This window comes from Malaclemys terrapin, chromosome 3 (assembly GCF_027887155.1).
Source record: "Malaclemys terrapin pileata isolate rMalTer1 chromosome 3, rMalTer1.hap1, whole genome shotgun sequence".
Classification (NCBI taxonomy): Eukaryota; Metazoa; Chordata; order Testudines; family Emydidae; genus Malaclemys; species Malaclemys terrapin.
Window position 1 is genome coordinate 44,224,445 of NC_071507.1, and position 12,304 is coordinate 44,236,748.

Sequence of the window (12,304 nt, forward strand, 5' to 3'; positions counted from 1 at the left end):
AGGTCACCTGTCCGGGCGGAAACCGGGCACCACTCAGCCGTTCCGGCCTAGGGCGGTCGGGATGGGGGCTGTGGGACCAGTGGATTGTCACTGTCACCTCGCGGCGCCGGACTTTGAGCGGGTGCGGAGCGGGTGCGGAGCGGGGCGGGGGCGGCCCTTGCTCACCCCCGCCTCATCGGGACCCTTCGCCTTGGTCACCCCCCTCCACCAGCACCCCCCCGCCCCTAAGTCCCGCCCCTCCGTGCCCCACCGGACCCTGCCCCTTGGTCACCCCCCTCCCCACTCCAACAGCACCCCCATCCCGCCCTTACGTCATCCCCTCCGTGCCCCACCGGACCCTGCGCCTTGGTCATCCCGCCCCTCCAGCACCCCCCCCGCCCCTCCGTGCCCCACCGGACCCTGCCCCTTGGTCACCCCCCGCCCCTCCCCTCCGTGCCCCACCGGACCCTGCGCCTTGGTCATCCCGCCCCTCCGTGCCTCGTCGGGACCCTGCCCCTTGGTCACCCCCCTCCCCACTCCAACAGCACCCCCATCCCGCCCTTACGTCATCCCCTCCGTGCCCCACCGGACCCTTCGCCTTGGTCATACCCCCGCCCCACTCCAACAGCACCCCCCCCGCCCCTCCGTGCCCCACCGGACCCTGCCCCTTGGTCACCCCCCTCCCCACTCCAACAGCACCCCGCCCCTCCCCTCCGTGCCCCACCGGACCCTGCGCCTTGGTCACCCCCCTCCCCACTCCAACAGCACCCCGCCCCTCCCCTCCGTGCCCCACCGGACCCTGCGCCTTGGTCATCCCGCCCCTCCGTGCCTCGTCGGGACCCTGCCCCTTGGTCACCCCCCGCCCCTCCCCTCCGTGACCCAGCGGACCCTGCGCCTTGGTCACACCCCTCCCTATTCCACCAGCACCCCCACCCCACCCCATCAGGACCCTCTCTCCGCCTCTTGGTCACCTTCCCTTCGTGCCCTATTGGGACCCTGCCCCATCAGCCCCCCTGTCCTGCCCCTTGGTCACCCTCTGCCCCACTGGGACCCCCTTCTGTCCCTTGATCTACCCCCCCCCCAGCCTATCTACACTGTAACCCTTGCTCCCCTCTCTTAACCCCCCCATCTGCATTTCTCCCCCTCCTGCCCCTTGCTCACCCCTTCCACCCCACCCCCAGTGCTTTACATCAGGGGCCCTTGCTTTGGGGTGTGAGGGGCTGCTCAAGGGTTGCTGGGGCTGCTTTTCCCTCAAGTGGAAGGTTTGCATCTCACAGATGGGTGTTTTCCAGTCCTGTGGCATCACTCCGTGACTTTTCCACTGTCGCCCTTCAGCTCTTGCTCTATTTGCAGATCCCTTAAAAGAGTAGACACTTGTCATTTTAAAAGTCTTGTTCCCCTCTCTGATTCAGGTTTCCAGTAAAACATTATAATCTCTTTCAGGATATTGAGGATGTATTGGAAGAAGCAAAGAAGGTGGGTAACTATCCTGGCATTTTTCCATAGTTGTAAAGTGTTTGCTAATTACTAAACATGGGACTTGCTCCTGTCAACACTTACACACATGCTTAAGTTTAGGCATATGAGTGGCCTCATTGAGGTCAATGAGGCTACCCCCATTTCTAAAGTTATGCACGAGCTTGTGTTTGCCTTATACTGAAAAAACTTCAATTCTGCTAACATTGCACATTTCCTGTTAGCTGGGCACAAAGTTTTATACTTTAAAATACAGGATTGCAACACAAAATGTAGTTAAATGTGGAATTTATACAAAGCCTAATGAAGTCTGAATATTCAGCACTTTCAAACTCTATACAAACATGAAGTAATCTTCACAATAGGAGTCCGTGTCAGAGCTGAGATTAGAATTTGGAAGATCTTGATTTACAGATCTGTGCTTACATCACAGCTCTCAAGTCATCTGTGACAGTGACTGTGTTTATTTCATCTGACAAGGACAAGCTAGACAACAGCCTGGCTTAGGGACTGTTAGGAATAAAGTAAAAGCCTCCCCTGGCTGTGCTTTGTCCAGAAACTTCAGTGACTTGGGGACTGATCCTGCAAACTGCTCTGCACAGCCAGGCCACTGTACCCCCATAGAGCCCCACTGACTTCTCTACCATCCTTTGTGGGCCAACTCATGCCTGAATGGAGCCCTGTAATTGCATGTCTTCACCTCAAGGTTTCCCCCTCATGCATGGATACTCATACTGGGGTCTTCACCAGGAGGTGCTAGAGATGATCACTTCCTTGGCCCCACCAGGGCCTGTCTGGCTGGGTCCTCTCCAGATCACTGAAAAATTCATTCCCCTTTTGGGGTAACAAGAGGTCCAACTAAGTCCAAATAAATATTTTCACTAATAATACTTTGCACCTCTTAGGCTACACTGAAGTTCTCTGCCTTTTTGTCCCTATTCCTGGGCCCTACAGAGTTTCTCCTATGTTACATCTCCTCAGCAGGCTTCCCCCACTGCCTTGCCTTGTTAGGTACTCTGGCAGCACCAGCACATCTCAGGAATCCAAGGGCCTCTGCTCACCCCCACAGGAGCCTGACCTACTTCCCGTAGATCTTTTCCAGCTTGACTTCCCAGAAAGGAAACCCCTCTTCCTCCTCGCCAGACTGAGTTCCCAGATCTAAGTAGTCCTCTCTCTGATTCCCCTCCTTCCTTGCAGCTCGGGTTAGTCATAATTAAGTCTCCATCACAGTCATCTTGAGGATAGGTGTTTGGTTAGAGGCAAGGCTGGGCCCAGCTTGCCTTAAAGGACCTCCCAGATTGTACCCAGCCCCAGTGAAGTTAACCGACTCTGGGCAGGTGCAGTGGTTTCTCCATGTGGAGCAGCTTGCAGAATTAAGGTCCTGTCTTTTGCAGACAAAGTAGTTGGGGTTATATTTTGAGAAAGACAAATCTGGTTGAATACATAATATTTTTCTGAGGCCATAAATTTGTATGTAGCATATGGTTCTTAAAGGAACTATTTATGGTTAAGATGCTTTTGCTACCATTGTATGGACAGGAAAATCAGCTGTCATTTCTGTTTCTTCATGGATCCTATGGAAGAATCCTTATTAGGAGGGCAGGGTTTCTAATTCACCTATTTTTTCTTATTTCATTGTCTTACTTATTAGTCAAAATTGAGTGTGTTTAATTTAATGATGGGTTTTCTAATATAATTAATATAAATGTTGGTACAGGTTGCTTTAGTGTTAGTGTAGTAAACTGAAATCCTTTATCACAGAAGAGTTACAGTAGGAGCAGCAACCCTGCAAACTTCCCTGTAGTATGATGCTGGCATTTCTCATCCTGACTTTGGAGCTGCCAATTCTAGGAGCAATAGGGTACTTCAGTTTCTATGGCTATTCAGTCCTTGGTGCTGAGATTGCCACAAGGCAATAAGTAATAAATGTGTTGGTTTACTTGTCCATTTGGCTATTACCTAGACCACAATGAAAACCATCAGATAGAATAAACTTTCACTTATTGCTGATCTAGCTCTTATTCACATTAACTGAAGTCTTTTCATCGACTTCACAGGCATGATTTTGCTTCCATCTAGTTGTATTTGAGACAGTGGTCTAGAGTTGAAATGTTCCATAGCCCATTACCAAAACCCAGAGATGTCACGTTCCCCCCGTTTAACCTACATTAGATGTGCCAAAAAGCACAGGGCTCATTGATTGGTTTTGGACTCTTAAATACCTAACCTACCCTATCCTTTAAAAATGCCCTATTGTCTTAAAAAAATTCTGAATTCATGGACATTTTTGAAAACTATTCTGATTATTTTTTTCAGTACTTGTACCAGTAGGTGGCACAGGGCTGGTTGTTAGGAACAAATGGGATTTAAACCTTCTCTCCCAAATCCCACCCCAGCAACCCCAGCACTAGGCTTTCCAGAGAAGGGTTCATTATACATGAAATTCCCCACCTAATTTTTATCAATTAAATGCAGACTATGAGAGAGCTTGGAAGTTCTGTCAAGCTAGGAAGTTAATCTAGGATTTCCATTTGTTCCTCTATGCTACAGCAATTTTATTTCCTGTTGTTTCAGGCTAAAGTTTTGGCCCTTGTGGCAGTTGCTGAACACTCAGGAGAATTTGAAAAAATTATCCAGCTTTCGGAAAGGTATTGTTTATTCCAGCGACTTTGTCTTCTTTGCATGTGATTAAAACAATAATTATTTTTAAATGACTGCAGAGCAGTTTGATAAGGTTGGTGCCGTGGGATTCAAAACATCAAGGAAAGCATGTTCTATGGAAAAGGAGAAAAAGAAAACACAAGTTGCGACTGCACATGGGCAGTACCCAAAGGACAGAGCAGGATTAATGGCTGTTCATGGGATGCAGCAAGGCCTTACTTAGACTGTAAATTCCTTGGGGCAGGGACTGTCTACTGGTTCTGTGTTTGAACTGTGCCTAGCACAATGGGGTCGTGGTCTGTGACTGGAGGTCCTAGGTGCTACTGCAATACAAATAAATAATAATAATTAATAAATGAGACCTTGGTGAATCAATAATAATAATTTTTCACTTTTCCAGTGCCTTTCATCCAAAAATTCCTAAGGGTTTTACAAATATGAATTAAGGTTCATAACCCTCTTGTTAGAGAGCTAGGATATGCAACTTTACAGACAGATACATTGAGGAACAGAGAAGTTAAGTGAGTAGCCCAAGGTACATGGTGAGTCAGGGCAGAATGGGAATAGAATGTAGAAATCCTGACTCCAGTCTTCTGAACTAACCATTAGCCACACTGCCTCTCAGAGTCAATAGTATTGTACTATGAATTTTTTCTATTTGACTCTTCTGTGCATAATCAAATGTAGGGTGTTTGAGTAGGGAGCTCTCTGCAATATCTAAAATCTTTCTGAGCTCTTTCCTGTTTGCAGGTATTAGAGTTGTGACAAAAACCAAAAAAATCAAGCACAAAAAGGCATCTTAAGCTGGAATCCTGCTGGCATTTATTAGGTTTGCTTTTAGGTGTCTTTATTTTGTATTATCTTGTTTATTTGGATTTCTGCATGCATAAAAAGTGCATCTCCAAAAACTTGTCACAAGATGAAACTTGTAATTGAAAGGTAGCAGTATTTTTATGAGAGAATAATATGCTTTTCACTTCTGTAGTTCCTTTTAACTGAGGATCTCAAAGTTCTTTATAAACTTTAATTAAACTTCACAACACCCTTGTGAAGGTGGTATTTTCCCACATTTTACAGAGGGAGAGAAATTGTCACACAGAGATGTTGAGGCTAAAATTTTCAGAGAGACTACTGATTTCAGTTGCTTCAATTTCTTCGTATCCAACACTCATGGTCTGATTTTCAGAGGTGCTCAACACCCAAATTTATGTACATTGTGAGTCATCAACAGCTTAGAAAATCAGGCACTACATGTGTCAAGTTGGACATCCAAAAATCAGAGAGGACTTTTGAAAGCCTGGCTGTAACTTGCTCAGTGTCAGAGAGCAAGTCCAGTCAGAGGCAAGAATAGAACCCAGGTACTCTGGCTTTCATTCTCTGGCACTGGGCATACGATGTGCTACTGCTCAAGTGGATTGCTGGTTATTGGGATGACAAGGAATGTACTGTAGCCTTAATTGATTAGTTAATACTTTTTTCTCTAGTTCTTTACAATAGTCATGATGTAGCATGCTTTGTGATGTTTCCCATTGTTAATATATTTCTCATTTCTAGGTATCCAGGGTTTGTCTTGCCATGTCTGGGAGTTCATCCAGTTCAAGGTATTCCCCCAGAGGAACGATGCAGTGTTACTTTAAAGGTATAAATAAACTCTTAATTGCCACTTGTCCAGATTGGGCCAAGCAGCAGGCATTCAGAATTGACTCATTTGACATTTAAAATAAATCCAACCTATACTGTACATGTTGCCATAATACAGAAAACACTGTGGATCAAATCCTGAGGTCCTTACTCATCTTTGATTCTGTTAATACTCAAGCAAAATGCTACTGAAGTAATTTGGCTCTCTATTTTACAGAGGGCTACACTGGAGCGGATGATCTGCTTACAATCAACATAATGAACATGCACATTTAGCTGTCCCTCTACTTCCATGGGGAGTGGAAGACTAAAGAGAGATGTATACATCTGTGTTCATGCCCTGACCATATTTGGTGACTGTTTGCACTCAGACTAACAGCTGGCATGTACAGGATATTAATAGATCTTGTCTTGAAGAGGTAATTACATGTTCCACTCATCTAAAAAATAAACTTTAAGGCAGAATGGCCTTGCAGAATCTTTAAACCTGACAGACTGCCCCCGTTTCCCTCCAACCTACTGTAGGAGCACGTTTCAAGGTACACAGATGACAGATTAAGTGGTTCTGTATCACAGTGGAACTGAATTCATCCTGCTCTTGCTTTGCAAGGATAGAGAGTTGTTTCTTTAATTTCTTTTGTTTTCTTCTCACAGGACCTGGATGCTGCATTGCCACTTATAGAACTCTATAAAGATAGATTGTTGGCAATTGGAGAGGTAAGTAGAAGTTCTGTGTTTTGTTTAAATCCTCCTTTTTTTTTTTTTTTTTTTTTTTGCCAGCATAGGTCCTCTGAGTTACAAGCACTTAGCACATGATCAGCTCTGTATAAACAAAAAGTAATACTAATAATCTGAGCAGCTGGAGAACCTGACCTGTCATTCCAGCACTGAAAATATTTTCCTTCATATACTTCCCTGAGGCATCTCCCCAGTCGTCTCCCTCCCCCTCTTCCCCCCAGCTGCTACTTACTTTGCAATGCTAATTTTTCATCTGAACGAGAATTTTTTTTGTCTACCTCTGAATCTGCTATTAATGCCCTTCAAATAAACAAATTGGCAACGGGAATTTCCATTCACACAGCAGTAAGGGAATAGCCTGAAAAAAATAGAAGAAAAATATAGTAGCATTTTTTATCTTCCTTCTCCCCTGCCCCCAATCTTTCCAGTTTCCCCACTTTTTCTCTCAAGTTTTTTCAATTGTACTTTTCATTTTTAGAGTTTCCTGACCCATCCTACTCCTTGCAGCTGCTCTTTCCTGCTAAGAATAACTCAATATTTTGATTTCAACCCAATGGGAAAGTGCCAATGGAACTTGACAGTACAGGTTGAATGAAAAGGAGGAGGTTTTAAAAGCTATTAGCTACTTTTTATTTTATATTTAGTTAATAGTGTGGACATGGTATGAAGTATCTTAAATATACATACTATCTTTCACCTGCAGCCATGCCAACTTGTGCGGTGATCTTGAGAGCAAAGTGTGGTCAAGCTGGGTCAGTACTTGGATGGGAGATCTCCACTGACCATTTAGGGGCTGTGGAAAGCAGTGTCTGTGATTCAGTTGCTGATCTCTTACCTTTGACTCAGTACTGAACTGAGGTATGGTGCAGGGACACTACTGCTGAAGGTGCTGTTTTTAGGATGAGATATAAAACCAAATCCTGATGACTTTGGTTCATTAAAGATCCCATTGCACTTTTCAGAAGATTACAGGTGCTCACCTCAGTGTCCTGGCAAAATTCCCACTGAAGTACTTGCATTCTGCTTTCCTAATTTGCCTCAGCAGTTTTGTTTGGCTGGGAATCTCCTTTACTTCCTGTCCTAAACTGTGGTGTGGTTTTATATGCTGTTGTGGTTTGAGGCTTGCTTAATTAATGTTAGTAAAGCTGTTATTACTTCCTCTCAGTGGATTCCACAGCGCTTCAGAAATCATGTATGTATGAATGTATTGACATAAAACTAAAATGTCAATTTATTGACCCTCAAAACACAGTATAATAGGTAGGGAATTCATAGTGTTCACTCGAATTGCCACTGAAATTCAGGGTGGAATGCAGCAGAGCAATATTAGAGCACAGGTAATGCTACATGACAGTTTATTACAGGACATGAAGGCGAATAGCTGTACAGTGGCTTGTATGACTGGTGATTGGTGTCTGAGCCCACTTCCTGCAGGACACATGGTCATATCTCAAAACCACCACAACAAATGACAATCTTGCCTGCAGTCTTAGCAGAGAGAATTAAATAAATATGAAGTACCCTCTTACACCTGGATGCCCTTTGGTTTACCCTCTGACACCGTGCAGGGTTGAGTCACACTGACATGTCAGTATAGGTAAATTTGCTATGCTGCACCTGTTCTGTAGATAAGGCAAGGACTTCGGTTGGTACAGCTGTGAACCTTGCGCAACCTTAAAAATCAACTGAAAATATTTAATTCCAATACTATACAGCTGGTTGACTTCATTAGAAATGGGCTTGAGCTACAGATTCAGATCTGAATCCGAACTTCCCTTGGAATTAAGAGGATTCTGGATATGGGGTTTTAGTTTGGAAATCATTGTTAAACAACGGTTATAGCTGCACAAAAGTCATCTATTAGTTAAAATGTTGAATAAAGTTCTTGGGTCTCTCAATTTATTTTCAACTCCTAAAGTGTTTGAATGTTGAATCTAAGCTGATAACAGACCATTTCCTATAGAGCTCGTTTTAATGGCAATCCTTCCCAAATGTATACATTTAAAATTGACTGGCAGGATTGAAAAACTATTTCTTTACTGAACTGCAGATTAGTATGTAAAGGAATCAGGTTGGTGAAACTTTCTTATGTCTCCTCTTGTGCTGTAGGTTGGACTAGATTTCACTCCCAGATTTGCCAGCACTGATGAACGGAAGCAAGAACAAAGACAAGTCTTGATCAAACAGATTCAATTAGCGAAAAGACTGGATTTACCTTTGTAGGTCTTGTTTATACTGACAGGTTATTGTGTTTCAGAAGAGATCTAAAATCAAATTCCTTCATATCTGTAGTTATTAAAGAGCCCAGAGCACTTAGAAAAGTAAGGATATTGCCTTCATTGTCTTGGCCAAATTACATTTACATTGTGCCTACTTGGGTTATCCCCTGTAGTTTCAATTGCATACTGTAGTCTTCTTCTCTTCTTATCCTAGACTGTTGCTACTGTATTTTCATGATGGCTGAAGTGATTTCTTTATACATGTTTGTAAAGTTCTTAGGGAATCTTTCTTGGTGAATGGTGCTATAAAAATTGCTGTCAAATCAGTTAATCTTATTTAAAAAAATACTCTGCTTAATTTCCTAATACTAGTTTTTCTTTTCTTCATTAGAAACGTCCATTCTCGTTCAGCTGGAAGACCAACCATTAACCTCCTAAAAGAACAAGGTACTTTTTTGGGTCACTTCATGCTATTAAAAATTCATTTTTTTTTTTCAGCAACCTTTCTTTGGTTTTACCATATCTCATTATCATGCATGTCAGTTTGCTTACACAAAGCTGGATGGGCACAGTTATGGAGGTCCTTCTCAAAGTACTGTAATTTTGATTTATGGGATTTACTGTTTGTTTGAGGAACTGTTCAGATTGCCTTAGCCACTAGCAGTTTGTCAGTTCAAATACACCTTCTGACAGACCCATATCCATGCTCAGCGTCTGTTCAGAATATCACATTCTCCAGGTTGGCATTTGAAATTCTACTTTTTTTTATTTTTAAAAAGTGGCCATTTTAAATACATTTCAAAGAGTGTTACAGGCAATTAACTGATATGATACTTTTATAGCTTAAGTCTTGGAGCTCATGAAGTGGAATCATGGCGTTATTAAAATAGATAAAAAAATTAAGGCTCTGGTATCTCTTATGTTTTGAACTAAGATCAAGTGTTGTATCAATTTAATATCAAATACTCACACTCCTGGGGGATGGAATCCTGCACTGGTAGGGGAATGGACTCGGTGATTTAATAGGTCTTCTTTTTCATCTTTTCATTATTGCCCAATTTGCCTTACTTAATGGGGGGGGGGGGGAGAGGACCTGTAAAAAGAAGAAAGGAAGGAAAGTGAATATAATTTCTGTCTGTCTCTATTATGTTAGAATGATGATGTCAGCTGCTGACAGAAACTCCTTGGCCCGACTGTACTTTCCTCAGACTGTAATGCTTTCAAGAGAAGGAGATTAGAATTGTTCCCATGGTGCTATCTAGCTCCTTCCCTCCCCAGACTGTCTCTGCTTGCAATCCCAATCATATCTCCCAACATGGCTCCTCTCGTAACAGGTTTTTCTTCTCCACATCCCGCCCCTTCACCTGATTTGTTCTATAAGCTATCTGTCTGACACCGTAAGCACCAACTGTGCTGGCATCACAGGAGCAGTTCTGACTCTGCTCCTCTCCAGAGCACTGTAATCCTAGAGTACAGCGAGACCAAGGGTTCTAGTACTAGGAGGTGACGACATAGTCCTATCACGAATATAGTTACTTCCTAATTGGTTTGGCTCTCTGTAGGTGCTGAAAGGGTATTGCTTCATGCATTTGATGGGAGGCCATCTGTGGCGATGGAAGGAGTGAAGGCTGGATATTTCTTCTCCATTCCTCCTTCCATTATAAGAAGTGAACAGGTAAAGTTCAAAGGGACTAGTCCTATCTCAGTATTTGGGGATTGCAGCCTGTAACCCTCAGTTTATCACAAAGAAAATACTACTTTCTGTTAGGCTGATTTTTTTTTTAAACCCTATAATATGTAAACTTCTGGTGACCTTTTCTTTGGGAAGCTCTAGTGCTCCCTTGCTTTGGAGTAGGGACTCAGAATTTGGCAGGGGGAGACTTGTGTGTCAGGAATGAGCCTTATGCTGTTCCTGTGAAAATCCACTCTAATTTGGCCAAGATATATGTCTACGAAAAACTGCAGTTTGCACATGCTCAGCAGAGACTTTAAATTTTAGCAGCTATATTCTTCAAAGATCCCATCCACACTGGGCACACTACAGCCACAGGCCAAGCAGGACTTTCCCTGCATTGCTGCAGGCTGTGCTGGGTTTAGGCACCTGAAATGAGAGCAGGGAGCTTGCCTGTCCTGTGCTCTAGTAACTCCCTGCTGGGCCCAGGCAGTTGGAGGAGGAAGCAGCTGCCTGATTTGAACGCAGAAGGGACAAGAGCCAGACTACGATGATGGAATAGATTGGGACAAGAACCTTGGGGATGGGAGGTGGGACAAGATTGGAGGACAAAAAATAGTATGCATGTAATTAAATATTGTATCATAAGACATATGCACAAAGAGGATGAATTAGGGTTGCACAGGCAACTTTGATTCTGGTATATCTGAGCTTTTGAGTGCTTTACTTTGCAACCCTAATGTAGGTTGTTGTTTTTTTTTTATGTGCAATAATATTACTTGATTTAATAGATAATAATGGGCTGAGTGCTTCACTAGGGGTGGCATTGTGTATATTATGGAGACTTTATTAAAAAGTAGTTCATGTATTCTTGACCATTTTTACTACTTCCTAATTGTGCAATTAGCAAAAATATATTTACAAGATCCCCACGTGTATTACTGCCATGCCTTTAACATGAAACATACCTCTCTCTCTCTCTCTCTCTCTCTCTCTGCTTTTTTTCCCTAGTTTGAGTGAATGAGCCATTTAATAGCTTTCTTGTTTCCTTTAAGAAGCAGAAGCTTGTGAAGCAGTTGCCCTTAGAATGTATGTGCTTAGAAACCGATTCTCCTGCACTAGGTCCTGAAAAACAGGTAAATTGTTGGTTTCTCCACTTCTGCATTTCTAAAAATGTAGCTTACTGAGGACTGTAACAGAGGGCAAAAACTGAATAGGCAGAGACAAGGAAGGAAAGACATTGTCAGATGAAATTGGAAAAGAGATAGCAGGTTGATAAGGCAGAGTGATACAAGGAGCCAGTTCCCAAAGGCAGGGACTACACAGGAGCCAGTTCCTAAAGGCAGGGACTACACAGGAGAAGACTCTTGCCAATTGCAGGAATAGATTGAGAGGAGACTGGTGGAGGATGAACAAATATAACAGAAATTACATTTAAGGCCCTATGTGTGGTATATTTGAAACCATTTGCAACAGCTGGTTCTGAAGATAAATTGAATCTGACACTAATGTAATTTCAGATTCTTTAATTTATTCTCTGTTTTTGTACATTGCAGGTGAGAAATGAACCAAAGAATATTTTCATTGCTGCAGAGTATATTGCCAAAATGAAAGGAATCCCAGTGGAAGAAGTTATAGAAGTGACGACGCAGAATGCACTGAAACTGTTTCCCAAACTTCAGAAATTTCTCTGGAAATAGACCCAGACATGTTTAAAATTTGCAATTACATTATGTCCCAACAGCTAACATGTGCAATAAAAAAAATCCGTCTTGTCCTAACTGCAGGATTTTACTATCAAATAATTCAGCAAATATTCTGGTATCTGGTCCAGATATAGATTCATATTAGTCACCTAAATAAATATGGAAGAAGGGTCTCTCTCATATTGGTGAATTAATATTATAGCTGTCTGACT

General features: G+C 43.0%; 1 protein-coding gene across 2 annotated transcripts; it reads left to right on the forward strand.

The window, feature by feature from the left end:
• The first annotated feature begins 17 nt into the window (after window positions 1-17).
• On the forward strand, window positions 18-12,167 carry LOC128834221 (putative deoxyribonuclease TATDN3). 2 transcript variants are annotated; one of them, XM_054022828.1, is made up of 10 exons: window positions 18-121; window positions 1,423-1,455; window positions 4,030-4,103; window positions 5,671-5,755; window positions 6,412-6,474; window positions 8,605-8,714; window positions 9,106-9,161; window positions 10,277-10,389; window positions 11,442-11,522; window positions 11,943-12,167. In XM_054022828.1, the coding sequence occupies exons 1-10, from the start codon at window positions 62-64 to the stop codon at window positions 12,084-12,086; spliced, it is 819 nt and encodes a 272-aa protein (XP_053878803.1). In that variant the 5' UTR covers window positions 18-61; the 3' UTR covers window positions 12,087-12,167. The 2 variants fall into 2 exon arrangements, with proteins under 2 accessions (XP_053878803.1, XP_053878805.1); XM_054022830.1 differs by having other exon boundaries at window positions 11,445-11,522.
• The last annotated feature ends 137 nt before the right edge of the window (window positions 12,168-12,304 follow it).

Coding starts and splice junctions, on each gene's coding strand:
- LOC128834221 (XM_054022828.1), top strand. CDS start 62: ATGGGGGCTGTGGGACCAGTGGATTGTCACTGTCACCTCGCGGCGCCG. Junction 4,104..5,670: donor ATTATCCAGCTTTCGGAAAG/GTATTGTTTATT, acceptor TCTCATTTCTAG/GTATCCAGGGTTTGTCTTGC. Junction 6,475..8,604: donor GATTGTTGGCAATTGGAGAG/GTAAGTAGAAGT, acceptor CTTGTGCTGTAG/GTTGGACTAGATTTCACTCC.